The 23,853-nt window shown below is 49.1% G+C and overlaps 1 protein-coding gene across 7 annotated transcripts in view; it reads left to right on the top strand.

The window, feature by feature from the left end:
- The first annotated feature begins 243 nt into the window (after nt 1-243).
- ATP2C2 (ATPase secretory pathway Ca2+ transporting 2) overlaps nt 244-23,853 on the top strand; it is a 100,707-nt gene continuing 77,097 nt past the window's right edge. For 4 of the 7 annotated variants that reach the window (XM_063597792.1, XM_063597794.1, XM_063597793.1 and 1 more), the window contains exon 1: nt 7,281-8,500. In XM_063597792.1, the coding sequence (XP_063453862.1) occupies nt 8,477-8,500 (24 nt within the window). In that variant the 5' untranslated portion in view covers nt 7,281-8,476. Of the gene's footprint in view, nt 829-7,280; nt 8,501-19,536; nt 23,417-23,853 lie in introns of those variants that run through there. The other 3 variants (XM_034940838.3, XM_034940837.3, XM_055100523.2) reach the window with 3 other exon arrangements.

The raw sequence follows: 23,853 nt of genomic DNA on the forward strand, positions 1-23,853 counted from the left end.
AGCAAGAGCGGCGCTCATCCTGCAGACGAGGACAGGGGCCCTGACCATCCGAGACCATGCAGGCGCCAAAGGCAGCAGGGCTCTCAGTCGCTCCTGTTCCTGGACTCACTCCCAGGGCCCTGGAGGTGGGGGTCTTGGCCTTCTGCTGCTCCCCGCTCAATGACAGGCTAGGTCGCCGAGGCTCAGAAAGGCCACGTGACCCATCCAGAGCGCACAGCCGCAGGTGTGAGTCTGACTGAGCTCCAGCCGCCTCGCTCCCGGCGCCTTAGAGCGGCCCACCCTGGGTTCCTCAAGAGGATCACCTGGGGCTCGTTAAAAACCCAGCTCCCGGCGGCTCCAAACCCAGTGACTGGGCAGGGAGGGGTCTGGGAATCCGGATTTTAAACCAGCATTTGCTCCTCCACCTCCCCCACTCCAGGTGATTCTTAGGATCTGCAAGTTTGGGAAACAGCCCAAGCCCTGAGGCGACGCAGCCTCTCCCTGGCCCTTCCATGGCCAGCCGGCGCTGTCCCCAGGGCCCCTGGGGTCCCAGGCGAGCTCGCGGGGCGGGGCCGGGTGAGCCGGCACCTCCCTGTGCGCAGCCCCGCCCCAGGGGCGGGGCCTCACCTGCCGCGGGCAGGTAGACAGCTACCTGGTAACCCGGTCTGGCCCAGGAGGCTTGGGCGCGCGCAGCCATCCCGGGCCTCGCCGGGGACCGAGGGACGCAGGCAGCGCCTGCGCCCGCTCACCATGGTCGAGGGACGCGTCTCCAAGTTCCTGAAGAAACTCGGCTTCTCGGGCGGGGGCCGCCAGTACCAGGCGCTGGAGAAGGACGAAGAGGAAGCCTTGGTGAGTCCCAGCGACTCCGCGCCGGGCGTGCGACCCGACCCCCCATCCCCTCCGTCGTAACTGTCCCCGACCCGAGACCCCGCGTTCGCGCTGCGATCCGCGAACTCGCCCTCCTCCCCTGGCTCTGGAAAGAAGCCGTCCTCACAGCAACCGCGCTCCCATCTGCGCTCTGGCGCGGGGAGCTCAGCATGGAACCCTCACGTGAACCCATTTTGTGGTTGAGAAACTGAGGCCGAGAGTGGTTAAGTATATTCCCTAAGGGGCAAGGAGCTAGGAAGTGACCTGGCTGGGAACTTAACCTAGGTTTCTCTGACTCCAGAGAATTAAAATTCCTGGGTCTCCAGACTTGGGCTGCTTTATGGATTTTTAAAACTTAAATTGGAAAATAAAATTAGAGGGATGCAAAAAACAAAGATTGCTGAAATGCTGTAGCAATAATAGAAAGCAAAGTTGGAGCTGAGGGACCTCCCAGCCTCACTTCCTACAGTCAGGTACTTTTAGAAAGCCACTGAGAGCTGTATGCCTGCTTTGCAACCTCCAGGGACCCTCTGGGATAAAGCAGCAGGATGCCAGGGCAGGGCGGTTCATGAGGGAACGAAGTGGCAAAGCTGTCAAATAAAGCCCCTCCTATTCCTTGGATTCTTGGAAGCCAGGGGTGAAGCCAGGCTTGAGGGTGACCCAACACCCTTCTTTTTAGCTTCGCAAACAGAACTCCTTGCATGCTTTAAGGTCAGGGGGGCACTGAATTTCTGCAGAAGCGTTTCTCTGCCCGCCAGAGGGTCGTTGCCCTTTTTTTTTTCATTTACGCTTAAGCAGTCGTTCAAAAATAACATTTCTGAACGAGTCCCCTGGGTTGCTAATGAGAAATTTGACTTGGCGATGGCCTTTTGACCAGTGAAAGGAAACTTCAAAGGTAAACTTACCTTTTAATTAAAAAAAGAAATTAGCTGAAAAAATATTTGACTTAAAATTTTATTTTTTTCTCCCAAAGAATACTAATGGTCAAAACATTTTGTTTGTGAGATTAAGTATTCGTGCTTTTTTAAAAATAGTGTTTTGTGCTTTTTAAAAATCGTGTTTTATACATCCCTGTTGATGTAAGAATTCTGGTGTTAGGGTGGTAGGCCACAGGACCACGTAACTAGCAGTTTTTGAGCAATCTCGATTTTTCTGAAGTGGCGTGTTAATATTGATAGGATATAGAGTTCAATTAATTTGCTGTGATCCATTTCTCTGCTTCTGTGATACATTCTGCTAAAGGAGTTTGAAGTTTATTTGCCATCACAGGTTGCCTTTCCTACGTTGCCATTCCTGTTTTTTCCTTTCCATCTTTTGATTTTTGCATCAGGCCAGGTATGTTTCAAACTCTCCTGGTGTGTAGTTGGTTACCATCGGGTTTCGTAGGATGTCCAGGAATGCAGGTGCATGGATGATGTAACCTCAAGGGAGATGCTGGGAGAGTTTGATCTCTGTGCCAGGTGGACTCGTCCCTCCAAAGCTTTGCAGGAGAGTTCTCAGAGATCTGACAGGTGTTCAGCCGGTCTGTCAGTGTGCTCTCCCACCTGGCTGTGGACCGGCGTGCTCTCAGCAGCATCCTGAGGCCCTGGGTGCGTGATGATGGGCAGTGTGCAGCGCCAGGAGGCGGGTGATACCAGCACTGACACCAAAGGCCAGCTGAGAAAGAAGGCATGCTGTCTCCAGAGGCAGCCTTGTGCAAACCCAGGAAATGTGCAAACCCAGGAAATGGCAATGAAGATCAATGGGAAGTGTGAGGAGGGAGGGAGGTGGAGAGGCCGGGAGGCTGGGCGAGGCACTCACTTCCTGCCAAGTTGGCTCAGACCTGAACACCTCCTTTGCTGTCATACTCATGTCCTCTCGTTGGAACTCCTTTCTCCCAGGGTTTGGAAAGGAGGCGATGTGTGTTGAGGTGATCACTTCTACAATAGTTGGAATTGTCTTTTTTTTTTTTTCGTTATTTCATACTAGTTTATTTAGGGGTTCCATTTTCACTCCTCAATAGAACCGTCTTTTATGAGCACTAAATACATGCCACATCCAGGATGCCTGTAGGAGGCCTCTAAGCCCTCCCCTCCCCCAGCCACTTTGACCAGTTACCCCAGTTCTAATAGTGATTGTTACTGAGAACTTGCTGTGTCTTCTCTTGGGCCTCTTACCTCCAAGGTAAATTTTACTCTCGTCATGTGATCAATGAGGATGTGAGGCTCCTAGTGGGGCCACGTTTGTTTGCTCAGTGAGCATTTCCTGACAGCCAGTTTTGCCAGGCGCTGAGGATACAGATGTGTACAAAACAAAGTTCATAAAGGAGGCCAACGGTCAGCTGAGAAACCGGGAGATGCTTTATTTGAGACCCAGTGGTCTTAGGTGCACTGGAGAATCAAAGAGTAGAGGACCAGACAGAGGACTGGTGGTTGAGAGGGGAACTGGAGATGACCCCATGTTAGAAGCACTGGAGACTGGATTTCAGCATTTCCAGGAATGGAAAGAAAGGTGTTTGAGCCGGGCACAGTGGCTCATGCCTGTAATCCCCACACTTTGGAAGACTGAGGCAGGAGGGTCACTTGAACCCCAGAGTTCAAGATCAGCCTGGGCAACTTTAGCCAGATGCCATCTCTGCAAACAATTAGGCGTGGTGGTGTGCACCTGTGGTCCTAGCTACTCACCAAGCTGAAGCAGGAGGATTGCTTGCACCTGGGAGGTCAAGGCTGCAGTGAGTTGTGATCATGCCACTGTGCTCCAGCCTGGGCAACAGAGTGAGACCCTGTCTCAAAACAAAACAACAACAAAAAGGTCTTTGAGAGGCCTCCTTAATTTAGTTAGTAGAAAAAGCTTCTCACTGCTGACCTGAACATTAAGGTAAGGAAGAGATTGGACCAGAAATTCCTGCTTCCCCGGTGACTCAGCGCCAACTCCGGGGGAAGCTGTCTCTGCCCCTCAGGGCTCCCATCTCTTAAGTGAGGCAGGTATAGCCCCAGCCCACTGCCTTCCTGGCTGGTGAGCAGATTCATCCTTCTGGGCTCTCCAGGGTGAGGCTTGGATCCCAACAGACGAATGTAGTGACCACCCATCCATTCAACCTAGATTCAAGGAGGGGGCTCCCTCTGTGTGTCAAGTGAGTGCTACCAGCTGGAGTTGGGGCTGATAAGGATGCACAGTTCCCTGCCCTCAGGTATCCCAACCAGGAGGCAGAGACAGGCACCCAGCAACTGGTCACAGTTCACTGTTTAATGCCAATGTGTCAGAGCTGGGAGAAAGATGTGATGTTTAAGATGAATAGGAGTGGCAAAGAGTGAGCTGGATGAAGGGCAGGGGTTGACAGCGAGTTCTAGACAAAAGAGGTAGAGGCGTTGGGGTTGGTAGGATGAGGCTGCAGAGGAGGGTCGTACGGAGCCTTGTCAGAGTGTGGGCTTTATCCCTGGAGCAGTGGGGGATCGTTGAAGGGTTTTAAGTCAGGACATGACAGTCCCTCATTTATTCCCAGATGGGCCAAACATTAGAACTGTGATAAAACAGGCACGGTCAGATTTGTGTTTTTAAGAGATTACTCTCAGTTACCGGAAAAGAGCATGTGTGTGGGAATTCTGAGGCTCATGCACACACAACTTTAACCCAAGGCTTGCCCAAACTCACAGAGCATTAGTGTTTCTCAGAATTCAGCAACATGTGGGCAGCTTCTTAAAGAAATGTACTGCAACCCCACAGTGTTTTTTCTTTCGAGACGGTGTCTTGCCCTGTCACCCAGGCTGGAGTGCAATGGCATGATCTTGGCTCACTGCAACCTCTGCCTCCCAGATTGTCCTGCCTCAGCTTCCCGAGTAGCTGGGATTACAGGTGCCCGCCACCACGCCCAGCTAATTTTTGTACTTTTAGTAGAGATGGGGGTTTCACCATGTTGGCCAGGCTGGTCTCGAACTCCTGACCTCATGATCCGCCTGCCTCAGCCTCTCAAAGTGCTGGGATTACAGGCGTGAGCCACCGCACCTGGCCAGTGTTGTCTTAAATGATTTGTACAAAAGTGTGATTTCAAGTAAGTATAAGCATAAAACTTGTAATAAACATAACTGTTTGCTTATAACTCAACTATAAAATCAGGTTCAATTTAGGCCTGTTGCGGTGACTCACTCCTGTTTTCCCAGCACTTTGGGAGGCTGAGGCGGGCAGATCGCTTGAGTTCAGGAGTTCAAGACCAACCTGGCCAATATGGTGAAACCCCTCTCTACTAAAAATACAAAAATTAGCCAGGCGTGGTGGCAGGCACCTGTAATCCCAGCTACTGGGGAGGCTGAGGCAGGAAAATCCTTTGAACCCAGGAGGCGGAGGTTGCAGAGACCTGAGATCACGACACTGCACTCCAGCCTGGAAGACAGAGCGAGACTCCCTCTCAAAAAAAAAAAAAAAAAAAACAAGTCAAATTTATAATAAAATTATAAAGTACAAATAAAACAGCCTTATTTTGATATATTGGTGATGTCTATTAAAACTCAATCAGGCTGGGCATGGTGGCTTACACCTGTAATCCCAGCACTTTGGAAAGCCGAGGCAGGCAGATCACCTGAGGTTAGGAGTTCGAGACCAGCCTGGCCAACATGGCAAAACCCCGTCTCTACTAAAAATACAAAAATTAGCTGGGTGTGGTGGTGGGTGCCTGTAACCCCAGCTACTCAGAAGGCTGAGGCAGAAGAAACGCTTGAATGCAGGAGGTGGAAGTTGCAGTGAGCCAAGATTGCGCCACTATACTCCAGCCTGAGTGACAGAGCGAGACTCCATCTCAAAACAACAACAACAACAAAAAAAGAGACTGGAAACCAAAGCCTTTTTTGAATCTCATTTCGAAATGAGGTCTCATAACTTCTGCCATATTCTATTCGTTTGATGCAAGTCTAGGTCCAGTCTACACTCAAAGGGAAGGGGTTACACAGGCCATGGGTACTGGGAGGGAGTGATGGCTGGGGACTGCCTTAAAGGCTGCCCATTGGAATAGTAGAAAGAAATATTTCCTTCAATGACATCATTCACGTTAAAAAAAAATCCTAGAACCACATCTGACATGTCATCTGCTCACTACTTATCTAGTTTTGTTAGTGTTTTCATTCATCGTAAGTTCTGTTCTTTAAACTCTTTTGGACTTTTGATTTTGAAAATACTGATGCTAAGAATGTCTGCTAATGTGTGTATGTACAAAATGACATTTACATTTGTGAGGACTTTGTTTGCTACTTTAGGATAATCAGACTCAAACTCAAGTCCAACTGCCAGCAAGCAGCCTGCGAATGCCAATTTTAAGGCTGTCATCTGATAAACCGTAGAACTGGCTCGTTCACTTGAAGATAATGTTAGTGTTGGGCGTTGTTGAAAGAATATTTCTTCATTTGGTATCTATTTGTATTTACTACTACACTTAGTGCTTATTGACTGTGCCAGCTGCTATGTACAAAGACTGGATTCATGTAAGGCACCTGCTTGCGACGTGACTACACTTCTCAATATTTAGGTATCTTAGGGTTTTCTCACCGAATCCACAATTGTGTGCTGTGTGATGACTCAATTCTCCTGCTAAGCTTTCTCTCTGAGCCATTGAAGCTTTCAGTGTGTGTCAGCCTTCACTGGGATGCTACAGTGTGTGCTGCGATCGTTGTCATGGATGCAAATATGCACACTGGTGTTATGTCACAGTCCTTAGTTGTAAGTTGCCCCCCACCCCGGAAGGTCTGTGTTGATCAGACAGTCATTGAAACACACATTCAAGGTTCATACGTTCTCAGAAAACTTGAAGGCTCTTGAGAATACGTCTGAAGATGGCATCCCGGAAACCCTGCCCCCAATCCAAATGTCACAAGCTTTTTTTAATAAGGGTAAAGAATCCTAGAGTCCCAACTAGAAGGAACTTCCAGTGTGTTAAATGGTTGCTGCTTAGTGGCCATCATATTAGGGGTGGGACTGGGAGCTGATGGGGGGTCCTGTGGTTTTCATTTGTGTGCACACAAATTTGTTTGTAGATTTGGTATTTCTCCTAAAGCAGAGGCCATCTGGATGAGAACACAGGCAGCGGCTATATCTTCAAGGGTTGACATTCAGCTGCTATTTCTCTTTCGGGGACAAAGAAATACAAGTTATGAAAGACCCGAGAGTTTGGGTTTTATTGCCACCCTACCTAATAATTTATCAAAAAGGAGAGAAAGGGAATTAGCAGAAAGCTTATTCAGGGACTTCAAAAATCATATAGAGTATTTAGATGAACCTGTCCAAGTCAGATGTTGAGAAGGATGGTATTCGGATGGTTGTTTGAGGGTTAATATAGACACCTGGTAAAAAGGACTTGTCTCATATCAGATACAATGAAAACAAATACTTTAAAACAAGAAATGAGATATTCAAAATATTAAAAAATGCCCATGAGTAGAGGTTTGTTTACACATATTCTGGGATATCTAGATAGCAGAATTCTCACAGACACTGAAACAGATGCTGTAGAAGCATATGTAATGACACAGTGGACGGCTATGATTCTAATGTTTTTAACATGAAAAACGTCAAACACGGCCCGGCGCAGTGGCTCACGCCTGTAATCCCAGCACTTTGGGAGGCCCAGGTGGGTGGATCACTTGAGGTCAGGAGTTCGAGACCAGCCTGACCAACGTGGTGAAACCTCGTCTCTACTAAAAATACAAAATTGGCCGGGTGTGGTGGCACGTGCCTGTAATCCCATCTACTTCGGAGGCTGAGGCAGAAGAATCACTTGAATCGGGGAGGCAGATGTTGCAGTGAGCCAAGATCATGCCCCTGCACTTCAGCCTGGGTGACAGAGCAAGACTCTGTCTCAAAAAAAAAAAAAAAAAAAGAAAGAAAGAAAAATGTCAAACATACAGAAAAACAGAAGGACTAGACAGCTGTCTGCTCACCCACGTGGATTCCACTATTTTTTTGCCATCTTTGCCCCTCATGTTGTACCATTCAGTGGAAACAGGTGGTCGTAATTTCTTTTGGAAAAAAACATACTTTTACAATGTGCAGAGAATACAATCTGGAAAAAGATCATTTTGAGCAGTATTTTTATCTTGGGATGACAAATTTTCTTCTTTGTAATCTTGTGCATTTTCCAAATTTCCAGCCACAAATATGGTTTAATTTTGTAGCCAGAAAAAAAGGAGATGTGAAAAATAAAGAGGAAGTCTGAACAAAAGAAGGGGAGAGAAAGGATTGTGGGTTTTTAGGTCTGTGTTGCCTTTCTGGGCTCGGTGGGCGTAGCTGGGTGGGTGTAGCTGGGTGGGAGTGGTACTGTAAACAGCATTATTAGGCAAGAATCCAGATCCCCAGGGGTGGCGGTGTATGAGCGGTGCCAGCCCAGAGCTTTGGGCGCCAGTGGGAGAAAGAGGTGGATGGGACAGGGGTCTGTACGTGACCATTTGGGGGCTCCTGCAACCTCTTGGGGCTTCCCAACACAGAGATAAGTAGTTTGGGTCAGCACATTCGAGACTTCCACAGGGGAGTTTGGAATGACCAAGGGCAGGGAGGAAAGGTCTCTGGTTCAAGGAAGGCAGGTGAGGCGATGAGGTTGCCATGAGGGCAGGACTGGCTACAGAATTCGTGGGGCAGACTGCCAATAGCAGGAAGACACTTGCTTCTGTCTTCTATGATCTCTCCCTTGAATGTCCTGGTGAGTTCCACTTGTTATAGATTATTGGTCTCCACCACACAAGGGATTACTACTGGGTGAGTGTAGACCAAGTGTGTTCAACCTGCGGCCCAAGATAGCTTTGAATGCAGCCCAACACAAATTTGTCAACTTTCTTAACACATTATGAGATTTTTTTGGCAATTTTTTTTTTTTTTTTTTAGCTCATCAGCTGTCATTGGTATTAGTGTATTTTATGTGTGGCCCAAGACAATTCTTCTTCCGATGTGGCCCAGGGAAGCCAAAAGATTGGACACCCCTTGTGTAGACCCTGCCAGGTATCCCGCATCTGGGAGGGCAGTCATGGCCGCTGGGTGGAGGAGGGGAGATGCCAAGCCCCGGGCATACATCGTCCCGTGGGGCTAAATTTCCACATACACATTCAGATCCAATGATTACGCATTCCAAGATGGCAGCTGCGGAGCATGAAGCCTCAAGGCCAACACCTGTCCTGCACGGGGATCTCTGTGCAATTGCACTGGCCTCATGCCCATGAGGCTGGCCCTGCTGAAGGGTTCTTGTCGGAGAGGAAACATCCAATCGATACCTCCCCTGTGGACTGTCAGCGATTCTTCTGAATTGTCATGGGGTTAATCTGGATCTGGGGACGCTTCAGAGGCTAATAATCCCAGCACCTCTGGTCTCTAAGGCATCTCACATGATGGTGATAAGAACATGGGAAATTTAGTAGTGGAAGTCGTGTGCTAAGACTGAGTGAGTAGTGGAAGCCATGTGCTAAGTCTCAGCTAGTAGTGGAAGCCAGTGTGCTAAGTCTTAGTAGTGGAAGTTGTGTGCTAAGTCCTAGTAGTAGTGGAAGTCATGTGCTAAGTCTCAGTGAGTAGTGGAAGCCGTGTGCTAAGTCTTAGTGGTGGAAGTTGTGTGCTAAGTCTCAGCGAGTAGTGGAAGCCGTGTGCGAAGTCTCAGCGAGTAGTGGAAGCCGTGTGCTAAGTCTCAGCGAGTAGTGGAAGCCGTGTGCTAAGTCTCAGCGAGTAGTGGAAGCCGTGTGCTAAGTCTCAGCGAGTAGTGGAAGCCGTGTGCTAAGTCTCAGCGAGTAGTGGAAGCCGTGTGCTAAGTCTCAGCGAGTAGTGGAAGCCAGTGTGCTAAGTCTTAGTAGTGGAAGTTGTGTGCTAAGTCCTAGTAGTAGTGGAAGTCATGTGCTAAGTCTCAGCGAGTAGTGGAAGCCGTGTGCTAAGTCTTAGTGGTGGAAGTTGTGTGCTAAGTCCTAGTAGTAGTGGAAGCCATGTGCTAAGTCTCAGTGAGTAGTGGAAGCCGTGTGCTAAGTCTCAGCGAGTAGTGGAAGCCGTGTGCTAAGTCTCAGCGAGTAGTGGAAGCCGTGTGCTAAGTCTCAGTAGTGGAAGTTGTGTACTAAGTCCTAGTAGTAGTGGAAGTCATGTGCTAAGTCTTAGCAAGTAGTGGAAATCATATGGTAAGCGGGAGCTGGTGGGAGCTTTCAATCCAATCACCTGTCTTCCCTCTCCCTGCCTGGAAGGTAGAGTGGGCCGGACAGGCATCTTTGTTGTCAATGAATGTGAATCCCAAAGGTGTCCAGCCAGCTGCCCTTGCTGGAGACTCCACTTCCTCACAGCTCATTCATTGTCTCAGTTCTGGAGGCCAGAACTCCAAGAGCAAGGTGCCAGCAGGGTTGGTTCCTCTGGAGGCCTCTCTGCTTGGTTTGCACATGGCTGCCTTCCCCGTGTCTTCATACGGTTGTCCTCTGTGCATGTCTGTGTCCTAATCTCCTCCTTTTACTTGGACACCAGTCGTATTGGATTAAGGCCCCACCAATGACATCATTTAGCTGTAATGACCTCTTTAAAGGCCCCATCTCTAAATATAGTCACTTTCTGAGGATATGGGGTGTGGGGTTTAGGGCTTCAGCCTGGGAATGGTGGGGGGGTTGGACAACTCAGTCCAACACCATGTTCTGTGTAGAAATTGACTTGAAAGGTATTTTTTTCTTTGAGGAGCTGTGGGCCACCAGGAGAAAATGTGTAATTGTGTCTTGAGGCTGCGGCCCCTCTGGAAATGTTTATCACCTCTGCCGTCTGCCCCAAGTCCTCAGGAGATGCAGGCATGGTGCCCCACTAGCTGGGCCATATTCCTATGACCTTCCCTAAGACCTCCCTGTGGCCTATTGGAGAGAAGAGAGCCCAGCAGAGGATGTGTTGTTTGGCTCACCTTGAAACTCAAGTGCAAACAGAGATAGGGAAGAGAAGGGCCCAAGATCTGCGATTCCAGAGACCCAGGGGGAAGAGATGACAGGCAGGCACTGCCCCTCACTTTCCTAAGCCAAACCAAGGATGCCAACTCCCAGGTTAACTAGAACTGCTTATTTCACCCCCATGCACTTCTCAGGACGCTCCCTGTCTTTGCCTCTCCAGTTGGACCGAATCTGGGGGCTCTGGGTGTAGGGGAAGGAGTGTTGGCCTGAGTGGCCACTCTTAACCAGGAGCCATTGGTGTAGGGCAGACAGGGCCCATCCGTCGCCGGCCACATGGATTTAGGCAGGTGTAATCTCTCCACATTCATGTGTCCTGGTGTGAAAGTGGAGGTGCTGGGTGCAAGAATGGAGGGCAGCGTTGGATTCCCCTTCTGACTACTAGGTTCCTCCTCCCCCTGGCTTTTTGTGGAAGCTGTGTTGGGTAACGGATCTAAGCATTCCACAAAGTTCCCCTCACTACGCCTCCCTCATTGAATGTTAGTAATCAAAAAAGAGTAAGTGAGGGAAGGTGTTTAAACCTCTCTGCACAATGCCTTGTTCACAAGATGATGTTGTTTTTAAGAATCCAGCCCTGTCTTGCTTTGGCCTTGGGTCATGTGCTAGGCCTGTGTCCATAGAAAGCGCTCAGTGGTGGGGGCAGGACCCACCACGTGATTGTCAGGCTCACTGCAAAACGGCCCCCTCCTTGAAAAATGACTGAGAATCTCAAGAAGGCGGCAGCAGAGATTGAGCAAAGTGCAGGCTGCCATGGACACACGAAGCCATGAACGTGGAGCCGGGCCTGGTGGGCTCACCGTCGCAAGGTCCCTGGCTGGAGACACCAGCGAGCTCTTGCTGTTCGGGGTTCTCTTTTTCAGCCTCTACTCCAGCCACTCCTCTGGCCCTCACCTACTTTTTTTTTTTTCAACTTCTATTTTAAGTTTCAGGGTGCAGGGTACACATGCAGGATGTGCAGGTTTGTTACATAGGTAAACATGTGCCATGGTGATCTACTGCACAGATCATCCCATCACCCAGGAATTAAGCCCAGCATCCATTTCCCTCTCTTCCCCTCTCTTCCCCTCCTTTCCCCTCTCTTCCCCTCCTTTCCCCTCCCCTCTCCTCCCCTCCCCTCTCCTTTCGTTTCCTTTCCTTTCCTGATAGGGTCTTACTCTGCCATCCAGGCTGGAGTGCAATGGCGCAATCATGGCTCACTGCAGTCTCAATCTTCCTGGGCTGAAGTGACCCTCCCACCTCCCGAATAGCTGGGAATACAAGCACACAACCATGCTTGGCTAATTTTTGAACAGATGGGGTTTTGCTAAGTTGCCTAGGCTGGTCTTGAACTCCTGGGCTCAAGAGATCTGTCCGCCGCGGTCTCCCAAAGTGTTGGGATTACAGGCGTGAGCCACTGTGCCTGGCTGATCCTTTCTTTTGATGACATGTCCTCCAAGTGTGGGCTGGGGACCAACAGTGTGAGCATCACCTGGGAGCTTGCCAGAAATGCAGAATCTCAGGTTCCACCCTGGAACTACAGAATCAGAAACTCTGGGCGGGGTCCCAGCAATCTGAGACTCAGCAAGCCCCGCTGGGGGGTTCTGAGGCTCCCTGGAGTTTGAGTACTGCTGCTCTGGATGATTAGCTTCTCTGTGTGTCTCAGATCCATCCTCCTGTTTGCCAGGCCCTCTTGCAGATACTAGAGACAAAAGAGTGAGCAAAGTGCTGATCCTGCTGGGTGGGGCTCATGTTCTGGTGGGGAAGGAAGATGTCTATCAAATAATTCCTCCAGTGAGTACATAATTACACACTGAGATAAACCCCAGGAAGGAAAGCAGAGCCTGTAAGAAAGAAGGTAGGTATGGCCTGGGTGTGGGGGATGGGTGGGAATGCTACTGTTAAAGTCCAGTGCCATCTGGGAAGACTTCCTGGAGGAGGTGGCAGGAACTCAGAGAACTAAGCCTTGCATTTGGGCTACATGTGCTCCTGAATTTATTATTTTTATTTTTTATATCAGCCACATTTGGTACACCCTGGAGCCTACAGCCTGACCTGCAGTAGATTTCAGGAAAGATAAGCTGGCCTCCCTCCCCTGTGATCTGGGAGGTGCCTGTTCCCCAGGGAAGGTCTATAAATAGCCAGTCTCCTTCAGCAACACCTATCTCACCAGGCCTTCTCCTCCTTCTACCCCCTCCCCCAGATATCAGCATATTGAAATTCGAGTGACAGTTTTGCCTTCACTTATTATTGAATTCTGCTAATAGTAGTTGCTGTTTATCTACTATCTTGTGTGAACTGGGAATTGTATGCTTTTTTTCTTCTTTCCCTTTTTCCTTCCTCCTTTTCCTGTCTAAACTTGTCTTAAGTTTTTCTCATAAACCATAAATAAAAATTGGCACAATTTAAAATTCCTCCTTCACTCCCCCACTTTATGGATCCTATTTTCCCCCGTGACTTGGGGTTGGGGGAGGCGGAGGGAGGAAGGTCCTGTTTGTTTCTGATCAGTTTGTGGTAATCAGGTCACTGTTTGCTTGGGTGTTCTTGGCCCCTTTTCTGTGCAAGTCTAGAGAGGCTGCAGGATTGTGGTTAAGAGCACGGAAGTCTACAGCCCAGGCTGCCTGGATGCAAATTCTAGTTCTGCCACTCGCCAGCTGTGAGACCTCGGGCAAACTTAACTTTTCCCTGCCTCTGTTTGTTCTTCTGTACAATGGGGTAGTAACTAAGTGTACATACATCAGGGGGTCTGTTGTGGAATGGAGTCATTTAATACGCATCAAGCATGTAGGGTAGCACCTGATCATGGTGATTTTTATTAGCAGTAATTATTTAATTATAAGTAATTATTATTATGCAACTACAGGCTGGGTGTGGTGGCTCACGCCTGTAATCCCAGCACTTTGAGAGGCTGAGGCAGGCTGATCATGAGGTCAGGAGTTTGAGATCAGCCCGGCCAACGTAGTGAATTTCATGCGCGTCCGTGTGAAGAGACCACCAAACAGGCTTTGTGTGAGCAACATGGCTGTTTATTTCACCTGGGTGCAGGCGGGCTGAGTCCGAAAAGAGAGTCGGCAAAGGGTGGTGGATTATCATTAGTTCTTATAGGTTTGGGGATAGGCGGTGAAGTTACGTTTTGCGTGCAGGGGTGGATCTTACAGAGTACCTTCTTAAGGGTGGGGGAGATTACAAAGTACATTGATCAGTTAGGGTGGGGCAGAAACAAATCACAATGGTGGAATGTCATCAATTAAGGCTATTTTTACTTCTTTTGTGGATCTTCAGTTACTTCAGGCCATCTGGATGTATACGTGCAAGTCACAGGGGATGTGATGGCTTGGCTTGGGCTCAGAGGCCTGACAGTGAAACCTCATCTCTACTAAAAATACAAAAATTAGCTGCTTGTGGACATGACATGAGCCTGTAATCCCAGCTACTCAGGAGGCTGAGGCAGGAGAATTGCTTGAACCTGGGAAGCGGAGGTTGCAGTGAGCCAAGATCATGCCACTGCACTCCAGCCTGGACGACAGAGCAAGACTCTGTCCTGAAAAAAAGAAAAAATATTTTTTAAAAAATTATACAACTACATAAGTGTCTTTTCCCTCATAGATTCATGCTGGGCACACTATTCTGCCCACTCCACGCTCCCATATTCCTGCAGTGTATGTGGGTCAACACATCTTCAATGGCGGTGTAGGCATTCGTATTTAACCCGTTTCCTGCCGACAGTTAGTTGGTTTCCTTTTTTGATTTTTAGAACAATGTTATAATGAACATCTATGGATATACCACATTGTTTTGAATCCTTACAAAAATCCCTGTAGAAATCTGAGGCTTAGAAAATGAAGTAACTTGCCCAGGGTCACACAGCTCTTCATGGAATTAGGCCCAGGGCGGCCTGAATTCTAAGCTCGAGTCCCCTGGACTCCTTGTCAGTGTTAGGAATACCTCTGCTTCAAATGCTTTCTTTTTTTCTTAAAGTTCTGGGATACATGTGCAGAACGTACAGGTTTGTTACATAGGTATACACGTGCCATGGTGGTTTGCTGCACCCATCAACCCATCATCTACATTAGTTATTTCTCCTAATGCTATCCCTCCCCTCTCCCCACACCCCCTGACAGGCCCCAGTGTGTGATGTTCCCGTCCCTGCGTCCATGCGTTCTCATTGTTCAACTCCCACTTACGAGTGAGAACATGCGGTGTTTGGTTTTCTGTTCCTGTGTTAGTTTGCTGAGAATGATGGTTTCCAGCTTCATCCATGTCCCTGCAAAGGACATGAACTCATCCTTTTTTATGGCTGCATAGTATTCCATGGTGTACATGTGCTACATTTTCTTTATCCAGTCTATCATTGATGGGCTTCAAATACATTCTTCACAGAAACCTCCCTACCCCCTTTTAAGAACAGTTGGATTGACTTGACTCATGCCTCCCAATCCCCTGCCTTTTGGCATCTCTCAGGGTCAGTCCTGGGGCAGGATGGGCAGCCACGTTCCTCCTGGCATGGGGGCTGATCTGTTCAGCTCAACACCATTGCAGCCAGGGCTCAAAAGCTGACCATAGAAATGGCCAAGCCATGGCCAGATGTGGTGGCTCACACCTGTAATCCCAGCGCTTTGGGAGGCTAAGGTGAGAGGATCACTTGAGGTCAAAAGTTTGAGACCAGCCTGGCCAACGTGGCAAAACCCTGTCTCTACTAAAAATGCAAAACATTTAGCCAGGCATGGTGGCGGGCGCCTGTAGTCCCAGCTACTTGGGAGGCTGAGGCACCAGAATCGCTTGAACCCAGGAGGCGGAGGTTGCAGTGAGCTGAGATCTTTTCACTGCATTCCAGCGTGGGCGACAGAGCAAGACTCCATCTAGAAAAAAAAAAAAAAGTAAAGAAAGAAATGGCCAAGCCAGGAGGAAGAGCTGCCCTTCTTCCTGGACCATCCAGGCAAAAGCAGCCTCAGGAGAGACAGGCAAGAGTCTACAGCTGGAGACAGAGGTGTGCCTCCTCTCCCAGGGACATGCTGGGATCCAGCGCTGGGCTTGCCGTGGAGCAAAGCTAGTGGGTTCCTGGGAGCCACTGTCCTTGTCATCTTGGGCACAGCTCAGTGGCCTACTGCTTTCTGCTACTCAGGCCGCAAGCAGGTCCACTAGGAACCAGCCTCACTGTCCCAAAACTGAGTGTGAATCAGTGCCAGGGAGGCCCAGCTGTGTGTCTAGAGGCAGAGAGGTGGGCTGGCAGGAAAGCCTGCATCAAACCCTCACTCCACACTCACCTGCCGTGACCTTGGGCAAAGCTCTCAAATCCAGGGCCTTGGTTTGCCCATCCAACAAAATGGGCACAGCACCTGCCAACTTGAAGTTTTGGTCAGATAGAGGAGTGAAGGTGCGCGTGATGATAAGCAGCCGTGTCTGGTCCGTAGTATGTGCTTAGCCAATGTGGGTTGAACCTGAATATAGGAATGAACCTGTTTCTTCCCAGCCATACCATTATTCTGGAATCATTTCTTCACTTATTGTCTGGAAATAATTTCAAATGGACAGAAAAGTTGTAAGAAGATGACAGCACAAACACTATAGCACATCCTTCCTCCAGGGTCTCTCAGCATCGTCAGTACATTTCGACACTGGCTGCATTGTCCTCAGCCTCACCGCCCACATTTAGACATAAATTGCAGACATGATGCCGTATTATTTCTGAATACATCTGTGTGTGTGTGTGTGTGTGTGTGTGTGTGTGTGTGTGTGTTGGGGGTGGGGGTGTTGGTTTTGTTGGTTTTTTTTTTTTTTTTTTTTTTTTTTTGAGACAGCGTCTTACTCTTGTCACCCGGCTGAGAGCAGTAGCGCAATCTCGGCTCACTGCAGCATCCAACTCTCAGGCTCAAGCGATCCTCCAACCTCAGCCTCCCCAGTAGCTGGGACTACAGGCATGTGCCACCACGCCCAGCTAATTTTTGTATTTTTGTAGAGACTGGGTTTCACCCTGTTGTCCAGGCTGGTCTCAAACTCCTGAGCTCAAGCAATCCTCCCACCTCAGCCTCCCAAAGTGCTGGGATTATAGGTGTCAGCCACTGTGCCCAGCCTATTTTCTTTAAGTGACAGTCTTCATTAATCACAACAGAGTCCAAAAATCAGGAAATGAACATCTACACAACATGACCATTCAGTCCACAAGTTCCCATCAGCGTTGTCCTGGTAACAGGGAAAGGATGTGGCTCTTAGTTGCCACGTCCCCCTGTTTCTCCTTCTGTGTGGAATACTCCTGTGGATTTTCCTTGTCTTCTGTATTCTCGACCTTTTTAGAGATTCCGGGCTCAGATTCCAGGCTCGGGGACATCATAGGATGTCTCTTGATTTGAGTTTGTCTAATGTTTCCTCGGGATTTGGCTCAGGTTACGCGCTTCTGGAGAAAGCCTTGTGGCACGATACTGTGTCCTCCTTAGTACATGGTATTGGGAGGCCCACCCAGCTGTTTGTCTCATTACTGGTGGGGGTAACTTTTGCCCCTTGGTTAAGACAGCGTCTGCCAGGTTTCCCTTAATTAAAGCTATTATTTTCTCCCTTGTAATGATTAAGTATTTTATGGAGAGACATGTTGAGACTGTGTCAGTATCTGATTCTCGTTTTATTTTCACTCATTAAGTTCGGCATGCATGGACAATGCTTGGCTGAATGGATTACTATCACAATGTTTGCTGAATGGTGATTTTCTAATTCCATCTACATTAGTCCCTTCTCACACTGCTATAAAGAAATACCTGAAGCCGGGAATGGTGGCTCATGCCTGTAATCCCAGCACTTTGGAAGGCCAAGGTGGGTGGATCACTTGAGGTCAGAAGTTCAAGAGCAGCCTAGCCAACATGGTGAAACCTGGTCTCTACTAAAAATACAAAATTAGCCGGGCTTGGTGATGCATGCCTGTAATCCCAGCTACCTGGGAAGCTGAGGCAGGAGTATAGTTTGAACCCAGGAGGCGGAGGTTGCAGTGAGCTAAGATTGTAGCACTGCACTCCAGCCTAGGTGACAGAGTGAGACTCTGTCTCAAAAAACACACACATAAAAAGAAGAAATACCTGAGACTGTGTGATTTATAGGGAAAAGAGGTTTGATGGGCTCACGGTTCTGCAGGCTGTACAGGAAGCACAGTGGCTTCTTCTGGGAAGACCTCAGGAGGTTTCCAATCATGGTGGAAGGCAAAGGAGGAGCGAAGTGTCTTACATGGTGGGAACAGGAGCAAGAGAGAGAGCAGGGGACGGTGTCCCATGCTTTTAAATGACGAGATCTCACGAGAACTCACATTCGCGAGGACAGTACTAAGGGGATAGTGCTCAACTATTCATGAGATATCCTCCCCCATGATGCACTCACCTCCCACCAGGCCCACCTCCAACATTAGAGAATGCAATTGGACATGAGATTTGGGGGTGAACACAGATCCAAACCATATCACCATCATCATCATTCTCCCTCATTTACGGTCTTCTATAAGGAAGAGCTTTCTCTTCTCCCTGTTAACTTGGTCATTTATTCATTGATATCAGTAGGAATGCAAGGACTCTGTATTAGTCCACTCTCATGCTGCTATGAAGAAATATCTGAGACTGAGTAATTTACAAAGAAAAGAGGGTTCATTGACTCACAGTTCCTCATGTCTGGGGAGGCCTCAGGAAACTTACAGTCATGGCGGAAGGCACCTCTTCACAGAGCGGCAGGAGAGAGAATGAATGCTGAGCAAAGGGGGAAGCCCCATATGAAACCATCAGATCTTGTGAGAACTCACTCACTATCATGAGCATGGGGGAACCACTTCCACCATCTCATCACCTCCCATGAGGTCTCTTCCCCAACATGCGGGGATTACACTTCAGATTACAATTCAAAAAGATTTGGGTGGGGACACAGAGCCAGGCCATATCAGAGTCCTAGTTGATTAAATATGCTATGATTTGTTACTATCAATATTTATTTTGATGCTTCATTGCGTTAATTTGGCCAATGGGAACCCTTTCAAGGTGGCTGCCATGTCCTCTTGACATTTTTTACATTATCCTTTGAGCACTTCCCTTTCTGGCATAATGAGAAACTTCAGCTTCATTTTGTACTTTCTGTACCTTGGCCCTGGAAAAAGCCATTTCTCCCAGTATCCTTGGCTCTTTTTACCGGAAGAATTATATTTAGAAAGCAAGATCTGGTAGTATGTGTTCATTGTTACTGGGTGGCATGGCTCCTGGGCCCTCTCAGTGGAGGGGGTGTAAGTGTGCATATGCTGCGAGATCTATATTTAGTTTTGTATCTGTCTCTCTCTCTATCTCCATATATTCCAGTCCAATAAATACCACAGGGTTTGTGCCAGTTCTTTGTATATTTTTAACTCTTTTCACCAACAGTAAGAACACTGGCTACCATTACCATTAGCATATTTCCTTACTGCACAATTTCCCTGTATGTAACCCATCTCCTCACCTTGCCAACAATTGCATTGGCCACCACTCTGCCTAGCCGTCTCCTCTTGGCCCGAATGCACTGGCCACCCTTGAGCAAGGTTCATGCTCCAAGTATCTCACTTTGTCCTGTTGCTAGCTCCTTGCTCACTGGTGTCACACTCCCACTGCGTATGCACACACAGACGCACACAGGTACTACCTAGAAAGGACTTCAGGGGCTGGAAAACATCTCTGAAGCCCCTCTTGACCTGAGGCTGAAATTTCAGAAGCCCTTCCTCACATCAATGCTAGGTGTGAGGTATCATCATTCCCATTTTAAAGAGGAGGAAACTGTGACTCAGAAAAGTCAAGCGGCTTGCTGAGGGTCACACAGCGTAGGTTGGGGGGGCCAGACCAGGTCGAGTCTGGGCCTGGTGATGCCTCCTCTACCCTGTTGGCTGCATTTAGGGTTTTTGTTTGTTTGTTTGTTTGTTTGGTCCCTAACATTAAAAAATATTCAGGCAGGCCCTTCTGAGTTGTCTTGCAGTGTTCTTCCCCATTTTCCCACATGGTCTTCAGCTTGATTGTCGCCACTCACCTGTGGGCAGTGGGGTTGGAGGTGCAGATCTGAGGGAAAAACTGTTTGGCAGTGACAACTATCACTGAACAAGCATGCCACGCTCTGAGAACCTGAGACTGCGATAACCCCAGACTGAGTTCCACTTCTGAGCACATTTGGGCACTCGTATCTCCTGGAGGGCTTGCATGTGAATGGTCACAGCAGTGTCCTATATAAAAGCCCAAACTGCGCCGGGCGCGGTGGCTCGTGCCTGTAATCCCAGCACGTTGGGAGGCCGAGGCGAGTGGATCACCTAAACTCAGGAATTCAAGACCAGCCTGACCAACATGGTGAAACCCGTCTCTACAAAAATTAGCCAGGCATGATGGCAGGTGCCCGTAATCCCAGCCACTCAGGAGGCTGAGGCAGGAGAATCACTTGAACCAGGGAGGCGGAGGTTGCAGTGAGCCGAGAGTGCGCCATTGCACTGCAGCCTGGGTGACAGAGCGAGACTCTGTCTCAAAAAAAAAAAAAAGATCAAACTGGACACAAAATGCCAGCCATGTGCACGTACTTAAATAAACTGTGGCATAGCCATAAAGCAGCGTACTTAGAATACTATAAAGCAACAAAAGAGAATGAGTGGCAGTTATTCATGGAAAGGCACCAGTGAAGCTCACGGCCTTTTCCCCTCTCAAAGGTTGCGGCCCCTCAAGAATAGGACCTTGCTGGGTTGGCCCTTGAGTGCATCTCCCAAGACAGCCCTTCTCTGACAGCTCTGGGTACATTTTAGAATATTAGAATCGCCTGGAGGACTGGGTGTGGTGGCTGATGCCTGTAATCCCAGCACTTTGGGAAGCTGAGGTGGTAGGATTGCTTGAGCCCAGGAGTCCAAGGCCAGCCAACCTGGGTGACACAGTGAGATCCCATCCCTATTTTTTTTTTTTAATAGAAGCACCTGGGGGCTTGTGGAGTGCTGGTCTCGGACAAGCCCACAGCAGGTGTGTTTTTATAAGAACGAGCAGCAACTTTTGGCCAGGCAGGTGCGGTGGCTCACGCCTGTCATCCCAGCACGTTGGGAGGCCGAGATGGGTAGATCACCTGAGGTCAGGAGACCAGCCTGGCCAAATGGTGAAATCCTGTCTCTACTAAAAATACAAAAATTAGTTGGGCATGGTGGCAGGTACCTGTAACTCCAGCTACTCGGGAGACTGAGGCAGGAGAATGGCTTGAACCCGGGAGGCAGAGATTGCAATGAGCCAAGATCACACCACTGCACTGCAGCCTGGGTGAAAGAGCGAGACTCTGTCTCAAAAAAAAAAAAGAAAGAAAAACTAGTATCAACTTTTGAACACATCAGTCAGAGTCCTCTATAGAACTTGCTGGAACACAGACTGTCTGCCCACCCCTAGGGCTTCTGAGGTAGTAGGCCCAGGGTAGGGCCTGAGTTTCTGCATTTCTAACAATTTCCAGGTGATGCTGGCCTGAGGCCCATACTCTGAGAATCCTGGACTAAGATAAAACTAGAGAATACCCAGATCTGTGCCTTGGGAGAGAAGAATAGAGAAGCCTTGGAAAGAAGGAAGCATCTGCCTGAGTGTGGCTTATTTGGGTGTGTGTCTCCAATGTCACCTTTGTCAGGAAGCCCACTCGATTGTTTTGTTCTTGTGTCATTCTGACTCTTGCATTGATTCTCTCCAAAGGCATCGATCCCAATAATTACGTGCCCTATATTGTGAAATTCTTTTTTTGTTTTGTTTTGTTTCTGTTTTTGTTTTTTGAGATGGAGTCTCGCTCTGTTGCCAGGCTATAGTGCAGTGGTGCAATCTTGGCTCACTGCTACCTCCGCCTCCCTGGTTCAAGTGATTCTCCTGCCTCAGCCTCCTGAGTAGCTGGGGCTACAGGTGGGCGCCACCACGCTCGGCTAATTTTTGTATTTTTAGTAGAGATGGGGTTTCACCATGTTAGCCAGGATGGTCTCGATCTCTTGACCTCGTGATCCACCCAAAGTGCTGGGATTACAGGCATGAGCCACCGCGCCCGGCCTATATTGTGAAATTCTGGAAGGATTGGGGCTGGAGGGTTCACTAGGCCCGGGGCTCTCTCTGCCTCTTCTCTTTCTCTGAAACCCCCAGGGGCCAAGGGCTTTCCACAACCTAAGGCATTTGGGATTCCCACATGAGCCGTTTTCTTGTTCTCAGCACCTTCATGCCTGTTCTTCCCTCAGCCCAGAAGGCCCCTCATTCCAGTACTTCTCTCAACTGCTTTCTCACAATTCCTGGGTGCCTTTCTAGATTCCCCGCGATCTGCAATGGGGCCCGCCCATCTCCTTCGTGGTTAGCTGCACCCCAGCAAGGCGTGACCACCACGCGAGTTTTGAGCATCTCTCGGCTTGTTCATGCCTCTGGTGTCATCAGATTTACACATGACACACAGTCGTGGTTGAATTTCAAACAATAATTTAAGTGCACGCTTGCCCCATGCGGTACTCGTGTGTGTGTGTGTGTATACTGGAAAATCATCTGGTGTTTATCTGGAGTGCAAAGGTAACTGGCATCTGTATTTTCGTTTCTTAAACGCGGCAGCCCTCTTCGGGCCCCTTGGTGTCCTCTAAGGACGAGGACTCCTGCTGTCCCCACCTCTGGTCACCGCTGTCACCCTAAGGCCCTCAGTGCTCCCTGGTGCTGGGCACCGTGCTGGGAACTTCACTCTCACTGTTTCCTTTTTTTTTCTTTTTTTTTTTTGAGATGGAGTTTAGCTCTGTCACCCAGGCTGGAGTGCAGTGGCGCTATCTCAGCTCACTTCAACCTCTGCCTCCTGGGTTCAAGCAGTTCTCCTGCCTCAGCCTCCCGAGTAGCTGGGACTACAGGCATGTGCTATCACGTTTGGCTAACTTTTTTGTATTTTTAGTAGAGACAGGGTTTCACCATGTTGGCCAGGCCGCTTTCGAACTCCTGACCTCAAATGATCCACCCACCTTGGTCTCCCAAAGTGCTGGGATTACAGGCCAGAGCCACCATGCCCAGTCTCACTTTCCGTTATCCCACGGCAGCCCTGTGGACCCCGGCTGTTATACCCTTAGCCCCCCACATTCCAGGGGAGGAAACTGAGGCACGGGCTAGGCTTTGGTCAAATATGTTGAAGCAATGCATGTCTGCATAAGCCCTCTAACAGGGAAGATCATTAGGGTCTAACGCAGTCCAAGTTCGCAATGAACCGAATCCCGGGGCTGGACGGGAGGGCGCCACAGCGGGGCTGGACTGAGGGAGGCTGTTCGCCCGGAGGTGCCGCTGGCTCCCTTGCTCTGGAGTGAGCTCACAGCTCCAACTCACCTTTCAGCAAGGGCCATACGTGCACTTCGTGGTCCCCTCGGGAGCCTCTGGTAGGTTAAACGTCAGTCCTGAGCTGCGCTTGTTGGGTGCAGCTTCTCTTGGAAACGTTTCTCTTCTAGGCCGTTTCCTTGGGGCTAGGGAGGCTGCGCTCACCGTCGCCCGCGTGGGTCTATCTGCAGCAGGCAAATAACATCTTGGGGGTTCCAAAGGAGGCACAGACACAGAACATGGATGTGAAGTAGGCGGGACCGTGACGTCCATAGAGACAGGAAGCAGATGAGTCGTTCCGGAGGCTAGAAAGGGCGTGGGGAGTGCCTGCTTCCTGGGCACAGGATTTCCTCTGGCGGGCGGTGAAAGTGTTTGGGGATGAGTTCCACGTGGTGCCTGCACAACATTGCGAAGGTACTAGATGCACTGAACTGCATGCTCTAAAACAGTTAATTTTTTTGTTATGTGGATTTCATCTTATAAAAAGCTTTAAAAAGGGGAAACACAAAAGAAAAGGGGGCCGGGCGCGGTGGCTCACGCCTGTAATCCCAGTACTTTGGGAGGCCGAGGTGGGCGGATCACCTGAGGTCAGGAGTTTGAGACCAGCCCGGCCAACATGTTCAAACCCCGTCTCTACTAAAAATACAAAAATTGGCCGGGCGTGGTGGTGGGCACCTGTAATCCCAGCTACTCGAGTGGCTGACGTAGGAGAATGGCTTGAGCCCTGGGGGCAGAGGTTGCAGTGAGCCGAGATCACACTGCTGCACTCCAGCCTGGGTGACAGAGTGAGACTCAGACTCAAAAAAAAAAAAAAAAAAAAAAAAGAAGAAGAAGAAGGGAAGGTTTGGTTC

The sequence above is a fragment of the Pan paniscus genome, chromosome 18, assembly GCF_029289425.2.
Source record: "Pan paniscus chromosome 18, NHGRI_mPanPan1-v2.0_pri, whole genome shotgun sequence".
Taxonomy (NCBI): Eukaryota; Metazoa; Chordata; class Mammalia; order Primates; family Hominidae; genus Pan; species Pan paniscus.